The sequence below is a fragment of the Bison bison genome, unplaced genomic scaffold (genome assembly GCF_000754665.1).
Source record: "Bison bison bison isolate TAMUID 2011002044 unplaced genomic scaffold, Bison_UMD1.0 scf7180017864260, whole genome shotgun sequence".
NCBI classification, from domain to species: Eukaryota; Metazoa; Chordata; class Mammalia; order Artiodactyla; family Bovidae; genus Bison; species Bison bison.
This window is the reverse complement of record NW_011494832.1, coordinates 1,788,749-1,797,485: the sequence shown is the minus strand read 5'-3', so window position 1 is coordinate 1,797,485 and position 8,737 is coordinate 1,788,749. Positions and strand designations below refer to the sequence as shown.

General features: G+C 41.4%; 1 protein-coding gene across 1 annotated transcript in view; it reads left to right on the top strand.

The window, feature by feature from the left end:
• MAGI2 (membrane associated guanylate kinase, WW and PDZ domain containing 2) overlaps positions 1-8,737 on the top strand; it is a 1,467,824-nt gene that overhangs the window by 1,117,100 nt on the left and 341,987 nt on the right. Inside the window, 2 exon segments of the mRNA XM_010848097.1 lie at positions 4,509-4,630; positions 7,069-7,251. Coding sequence (XP_010846399.1) covers positions 4,509-4,630; positions 7,069-7,251 — 305 coding nt within the window.

Sequence of the window (8,737 nt, the reverse complement as noted above, 5' to 3'; positions counted from 1 at the left end):
AAAAGCAGAGACATTACTTTGCCAACAAAGGTCCCTCTAGTCAAGGCTATGGTTTTTCCAGTGGTCATGTATGGATGTGAGAGTTGGACTGTGAAGAAAGCTGAGCACTGAAGAATTGATGCTTTTGAACTGTGGTGTTGGAGAAGATGTTTGAGAGTCCCTTGGACTGCAACGAAATCCAACCAGTCCATTCTAAAGGAGATAAGTCCTGGGTGTTCTTTGGAAGGAATGATGCTAAAGCTGAAACTCCAGTACTTTGGCCACCTCATGCGAAGAGTTGACTCATTGGAAAAGACTCTGATGCTGTGAGGGATTGGGGGCAGGAGGAGAAGGGGACGACAGAGGATGAGATGGCTGGATGGCATCACTGACTCGATGGACGTGAGTTTGAGTGAACTCTGGGAGTTGGTGATGGACAGGGAGGCCTGGCGTGCTGCAATTCATGGGGTTGCAAAGAGTCAGAAGTGACTGAGCCACTGAACTGAACTGAACTGATATTGTCTCTCACTGTGTCCAGTGCTTTGTATACAAAGTTGAATAACCTGTGGACCCTATACACAGGTATGTACAATATTGAGAAGGAAATAAATATGAAAATCAGTCATTAAAACACAGTATGATCAGGTTGTTAGATTAATTATTGTGACATTATCATTTAAGGTGTCGTACACTACATCACAAAAATATGTTTATCCAAGACCCAGAAAGAATGATCTCATGAGCCTGAATAACAGGAATACTATGTCCTTTAAAACAACCATCTTGAGTTTATCTTAACTATTCCAAAGAATATAACTTGTTTCTTTTTCCTGCTGGATTAGCAGCTTGAAAGCTCAATACTAATTTGCAGCATAATGGCAACCCACTCCAGTATTCTTGCCTGGAGAATCCCATGGATGGAAGAGCTTGGTGGGCTACAGTCCACGAGTCGCAAAGAGTCGGACACGACTGAGCTACTTCACTTTCACTTTCTAGTAAACAAATAGGATCCTATATTATTAATTTTGTCTCTAGATCTTCCACCTAAACTCAACTAACTTCACCATGGATTTTGTTTACTTCTCCTTGTTGTTGTTCTTTAAAAAGGGCCTCAAATTCTCTCAACAATGAGTCAATGTATAAGAAAATAAATAAACTGATGACAGAAGTTTGTTGAAGGTTTTATGTGAGAACCAAAGGGAGGAGCATAAAACAGGTTTGGAATGTTGCTGGGTGAGGGTGGAGAAGGAGTTATGGGACAGATGGGAAAAGCATCGTAGAAATAATGATAACAACAGCAACTGCACTTACAAATATAGTAATAGGGAATAACTATACCTTGAAGAATAAACAACTGTACTTTATAATTGTGGGGTTCTCCCTGTATATCTGTACTTTGCAAATATTACTTCTCATATCTTCACAGCCACCCCAAGGAATAGATATTATTGTCCCCATTTTGCAGAAGAGGATATCAATGGTCAGAGAACTTAGTGATTTGCCTCAGATGCTACCTCAGACCCAGGCTGTCTTGCTTCAACTGCTTCACCACTGATACTCTAAGTCTCACAGGAAGAGAGGAGAGGCTTGATAGGGTATTGCTGATTCCAATGAAAGTAAAAGTCACTCAGTTGTGTCTGACTCTTTGTGACCCCATGGACTATACAGTCCATGCAAGTCTCCAGGCCAGAATACTGGAGTGGATAGCCTTTCCCTTTTCCAGGGGATCTTCCCAACCCAGGGATCGAACCCAGGTCTCCCGCATTGTAAGTGGATTCTTTACCAGCTGAGCCTCAAGAGAAGTCCAAGAATACTGGAGTGTGTAGCTGTTCCCTTCTCTAGCAGGTCTTCTAGACCCAGGAATCGAACTAGGGTCTCCTACATTGCAAGCAGATTCTTTACCAACTGAGCTATGAGGGAAGTCCACTGATTCGAGTTGAAATCTTCCTATTACATCAGAAATATTATTTCCAACTCTGCCCTGACTCATCTCTGTACCTTCCCCTTTGGCTGCATCGCCATGCACCTTTCACTTACAATCACTCCTGTGGGGGAGGCAGTATTATGCCCATCTGAGAGATGGAAGATGCTAAAGTTTCAGGCTTAACAATTTGTGCAGGGTCACACAGCTAATCAAGCAGCAGAGCTGGATTTTGAATCCAGGACTCACTGACACCAGAGCCTGTGTGGCAGCAGCTCCCCTGCCCCAGCTCTTGTGAGCAAGTACTTGATACTGCAGTCATCTTGGCAGGTTTCTGGCAATCGCTTTTCTGCCTCAACAGGAATTCAGTTCAGTTCAGTCACTCAGTCGTGTCCAACTCTTTGTGATCCCGTGGACTGCAGTACTCCAGGCCTCCCTGTCCATCACCAACTCCCGGAGTTCACTCAAACTCATGTCCGTTGAGTCGGTGATGCCATCCAACCATCTCATCCTCTGTCGTCCCCTTCTCCTCCCACCTTCAATCTTACCCAGTATCAGGGTCTTTTCCAATGAGTCAGTTCTTCATAGCAGGTTGCCAAAGTATTGAAATTTCAGCTTCAACATCAGTCCTTCCAATGAATACTCAGGACTGATCTCCTTTAGGATGGACTGGTTGGATCTCCTTGCAATCCAAGGGACTCTCAAACATCTTCTCCAACACCACAGTTCAAAAGCATCAATTCTTCAGTGCTCAGCTTTCTTTATAGTCCAACTCCATACATGACTACTGGAAAAACCATAGCCTTAACTAGATGGACCTTTGTTGGCAAAGTAATGTCTCTACTTTTTAATGTGCTGTCTAGGTTGGTCATAACTTTCCTTCCAAGGAGTAAGCGTCTTTTAATTTCATGGCTGTCGTCACCATCTGCAGAGATTTAGGAGCCCAAAAAAATAAAGTCTGTCACTGTTTCTACTGTTTCCCCATCTATTTGCCATGAAGCAATGGGACCAGATGCCATGATCTTCGTTTTCTGAATGTTGATCTTTAAGCCAACTTTTTCACTCTCCTCTTTCACTTTCATCAAGAGGCTCTTTAGTTCTTCACAACAGGAATTATCTTATCCATATTAACAGAAAATTGGTGGTTAAGATTTGGTTTCTCTTACCTCCTTTTGTTTTTCATGAATATTTATAGACCTAAGATGAGAGGACTGTGTGTGCACATCATGTGTGGACTTTTCAGTGTGAAATGATACATTGAGAAAGAGAAGGTATGTAGATAAAGGATGCATTTTTAGAGACATGTTCCAGCCTGTTCACTTCTAGGAATGTGATTTAGAGCAAGTCATTCAGTCTCTTGTGTGTCAGTCTCATCACCTTTAAAATAGGGATAATTAGGATTCTAGACTATTGTCATGAGACTTAACTGAGAAAATTTATATATGGTACGTGGCACAGAAAATGAAAGTGAAAGTCATTCAGTCATGTCTAACTCTTTACGACCCCATGGACTGTAGCCCGCCAGGCTCTTCTGTCCATGGGATTTTCCAGACAAGAGTACTTTAGTGGGTTGCCATTTCCTTCTCCAGGGGATCTTCCTGACTCAGGGATCGAACCCGGGTCTCTCACATTGCAGGCAGGCTCTTTACCATCTGAGCCACCAGGGAAGTCTCTTAAGTACTAATTGTTCATTCCTCTTCTAAGCCCTCTCCTCTTCATACTCTAATACCATAACCCTAGTTTTTTTGTACAAAGAACCAAAATCAGTGTACATGCCAAACCTCTGGTGAGGCATATGCAGAAAAAATAGTTACATGAGTATTACTAGGCAGGGTTGTGGTTCCCACCCTTTCTATGGATAAAGAACTTTAAATTTTGTACAAATATGGATCATACTCTAAGGATACTATAAGGAATTCTTAAAGTCTAAGCCCTGAGTTTAGCTGATCCATACTTGCTTAAAGATACTCTGTATTTGATATCTGGAAGTTTATTATCTCACTAGGAAGACTAAATACTCTCCTTTTGATTGATCTCTCAGCATCAGTCATTCTAAAGTTATTCTACAACTTAATGTTGTTAACATAAATTCCACACGTATATATCATTAGGGATCTTTCTCCCCATATTCGAGCCCTTTATTACAGGTCTGCCAATTTCTAAAATGTGTAGACTTTAGTTGCTATAAGAGTACGACAATCAGTGAATTGCCCTTATACTTATCTTGTTGAATTTTACAAAGCTTAGATTACCCTTTTTTCTTCAGCACCATTTGGTATAAATTTCATTTGTTGGCCACATATTTAAGTGCACCAAACTCAAATCAACACGGTAGACCAGAAAGTAAGTGCATATTCTAGCTCTTTTAGCTGAATCATGCATAATTGAAATACAAGACCATATGAAAGAGCTATTGAGAACTCTCTTGTCACAGAAACATGCATTGTACACAAGCCGCCCCAGCAGAGGCCTGACTCTGTGCCTGGTGGGGCTTCAACTATAATCATTTAAGGTATCTCGTACTCAGCTGCATTCTGTAGAGCTATCCATTTGTTCTCTTAAATGACTTTGCCCCATTAATACTCTAATTTGAAATTTTATTTTTCAGCCACATAAATAGAAGAACACAGTTTGAAAACCCTGTCCTGGAAGCAAAAAGGAAGCTACAGCAGCATAACATGCCCCACACAGAACTTGGAACAAAGCCGTTGCAGGCCCCAGGTTTCCGAGGTTAGTACCTGTCAACATTCATTGTTTCAAAGGGAAAGACTGTCTCAAATTGCCTGCTCTTCCAAATATGCCTTTAGCTCCAACCCTTTCATATAATTGATTTGCTTTCCCCAGACCCCTCAGTTAGCTTTAGCTGGGTGTTTGCTCTGGCTCTAAAAGCATATACTTAGCAATCAGGAGTGAAGTTAACACTAGGGCAGCACTGCACAGGAATTTATAGCAGGTTGCCAGGTGGAGATGAGTGGGTGTGACAATGATCCCGTACACGGCAGATTCATAGAGACTCATAAGTTTGCCCTCAAATGACCAAGCACAAGAATGAGGCTTGTTCTCCTTTGTGACAGTAGACAGCTCCTCATCGACAGTACCTAGGCCCAAACCCGCCCGCCCCCTCGCCGCCCGGGAGCGGTCCCGCAGCGTGAGTGACCTGTCTTACTACGGGAGCCACCTCCCCGGGAGGCTCTGGCGCATCGGTATGTCCTGGGCCGCTTGCTGCACCTGAATTCACCCTGGAGCCGCGTGCGGGCATGAGACGCTGCACCCACTTTTCACGTCTTAGTGAGCTCTTACACGTGAGAGCACGAGGGAGGCACTGGTAGTTGGGAGGCCAAGTTACGCCTGCGGAAGAATTCACACGCTTTCACCGCAGGACCGTCAAGATGAATGTAAAAGTCTCACACTGAACTTCCCTCCAAATTGTAAACTTTATTTTCATAAAGGAAACATAGGTGGCATTTATATTTTAAAGAAGCCCTCTTTTTCATAAAGATAGTGTGACATGTAAACAATGTAAGGGCTTCTCTGGTGGCTCAGTGGTAAAGAACCCCCTTGCCAATGCAGGAGGGTTCAATCCCTGGGTGGTGAAGATGACCCGGAGAAGGAAATGGCAACCCAGTGCTGTATTCTTGCCTAGGAAATCTCCTGAACAAAGAAGCCTGGCTGGCTACCATCAATGGGGTTACAAAAGAGTCAGACATGGTTTAAAGATTAAGCCACAACAAAACAATGTAAAATCCCAGTATATGGCCCTCATTACTTTATAGTTTATCCATTACATATCACCCAAAATGGAGCAATAACAGAATACTTAAACTTAGTCACCAGGTACAGTCTGGTTCTTATAAATATTAAATCATATCACTCAAAATGGAACAACTAAAAATAAATATATATAAATATACTTGACTGCATAGCATTTAAAGCATAGCTATTAATAGCATGACTATTATTTTTAAAGCATTTGAAATATGTAGGTTGGGAAGATCCCCTGGAGAAAGGAAAGGCTACCCACTCCAGTATTCTGGCCTGGAGAATTCCATGGACTGTATAGTCCACGGGGTCACAAAGAGTCAGACATGACTGAGCAACTTTCACTCACTCATACTCATTACAGATCATAGCTGGAAAACAAATTACTGCTGCTGCTGCTAAGTCGCTTCAGTCGTGTCCAACTCTGTGTGACCCCATAGACGGCAGCCCACCAGGCTCCCCCGTCCCTGGGATTCTCCAGGCAAGAATACTGGAGTGGGTTGCCATTTCCTTCTCCAATGGAGGAAAGTGAAAAGTGAAAGTGAAGTCGCTCAGTCATGTCCGACTCTTAGCGACCCCATGAACTGCAGCCTACCAGGCTCCTCCATCCATGGGATTTTCCAGGCAAGAGTACCAGAGTGGGGTGCCATTGCCTTCTCCAACAATTACTAGTTAAACCTATATGAGTGGGTTCAAGTTCTTTTCAGATTATTTGGGTATATAATTTGAACGTGTCAACATATTGCTACAAACTGTGTTACTTTTACATTCATGATTATATTTAGAGATACTGACTTGCCACTTGCTCACATTTTAGAGTATACTAATTGCTATCAGGTCAGTAAGAGACAGATTTATCTGGTTATCTTCATAGTATCTTATAAGCAAAAGCTAACTCAGTCCCACATCTAGGCATTCTTTCTAATTAATTTAGACATTTGAGGAGGTGCTAACATGCTAGTGCTCCTACTTTTTGTTAGACAAAATAGTCCATTCTGGTTTTCTAGTCCTCTCCCTTCAAGGTTTTGGGCAGGCCCAGCCTCTCACACAAACCTCCTACCTGGACCCTTTCAGAACAAGAGGAATGGATCCACAGGTGTCTGGATGATGTTAGGCTCTGTCTCTTCAGCCCTCTTTAAGCATGAGAAAGTGAGTTTAGTGAGTAGACACACTGACGACAAACTCTGTCTAAACCCAGGAGCTCTGTCGCGTTTTCTTGGATTCTTGGGCCGGCTCTGTGTTTGTGGCAAGTGCTCAGAGGTTTGCTCTCACAGTCACACCTGCTTGCATTTGCCGTAATTAACCCGACAGTTGCACTTGGGGTTGCTGTTCAGTGGCTGACTATCGCTGTATAAGAACGTGCCTTACCCGCCATGCTTTTTCTTTTTTTAACTTTTACTGACCAGTAGAAAAGCCACTCTTTACCCGGGATGCCTCCCAATTGAAGGGAACGTTTCTCAGCACCACACTCAAAAAGAGCAACATGGGGTTTGGATTTACCATTATTGGCGGAGATGAGCCTGACGAGTTTCTGCAGGTGAAAAGTGTGATTCCCGACGGGCCTGCAGCACAAGACGGGAAAATGGAAACAGGTAAGTCCCTTAACACTTTAGAAAATGGTTTTGCAATGTCTTTTCTAAGACAAATGTGAGAAGCTTCTTTTTGTGTTTTTAATTTGAAGGTCAAAGGTCACTTCACTGAAGGGAAACCACAAATCATGTCTCCCCTGAATTTAATAACATCAAATTGAAGTAGTTTGGAACTCTAAATATCATTTTTGTCTCATTTTTCTGACTGCCCCTCTATTTGCTGGATTCAATGAACCCTGGAGATTGACACTTTTCTAATTTATTTCTGGAGTCCCTTCTTAGAAATTTGATTAATATTTCATATTTTTCTATCTTATAAAAAGCTATTGATGTTTTAAAAATCTGTGTTAATCTTATAGTATTCTCAGGCTAAATTGTCCAGGTTAGTTATTTAAATATGCTTGCTTATCTCATAGGAAAAAAAATTATTAATGGCATTCATCTTTATATATTCCCATATAGTATTTTAATACATAAGATTTTTTCTCTAGTCCTTATAAATTAATTTTCATATGCATGTAATTGGACGTCTATCCAATTATGATTAAAATTCATTTAACATGGAAATGCAGAGTCTAATTGTTAAGGGCAGGGAAATATGAAAGATGCACAAAGGTAGAAAAAATCGTAATGAACTAAGTTTGATTTTGCAGTCTGGATTTTTAAATTCTCCTACTTGGTCCATGACCTAGAATTAGTCCCATAATTTATGAATACTACTTTCCTTACCTGGAAAATAGAGAAGAAATCAAATTTGATCTTGTGTATTTAGAATATTGATTCAAGAATTTGAGAGTATTGTTTTTGAAATGTCTTCAGTTCAGTCCAGTCCCTCAGTCGTGTCCGACTCTTTGTGACCCCATGAACCATGGCATGCCAGGCCTCCCTGTCCATCACCAACTCCCAGAGTCCACCCAAACTCATGTCCATTGAATCAGTGATGCCATCCAACCATCTCATCCTCTGTTGTCCCCTTCTCCACCTGCTCTCAATCTTTCCCAGCATCAGGGTCTTTTCAAATGTCTTAGAAAATTACAAAATGTAGTAACTATATTTTACCATTTCACACTTTACTCACCATTGATATAATTTATGGTATTTACTTACTGAAGTCCATGTATCTTAGTAGATAAATTAAAGAATTACTTTTGAGGAAAAGTTGTACCATTTATATTCTCTATATATTTATTGATTGCAATTCTGTGGATTTTAAAGTGGTTTGTATATGAAAAGACAACATAAAATTGAGGTCTTCATCTGATATTTTTAATTTCAAAGATGACTGTTTAGTAAATGGTTCCTATGGAAATAATATCTTTTCAGGGTCACCTCATGAGTATATTTGTCACTGCCACTCACTAGTGAGAAAGGTATTTAATAGATGTTCAGATCAGATCAGATCAGTCGCTCAGTCGTGTCCGACTCTTTGCGACCCCATAAATCGCAGCACACCAGGCCTCTCTGTCCATCACCAACTCCCGGAGTTCAC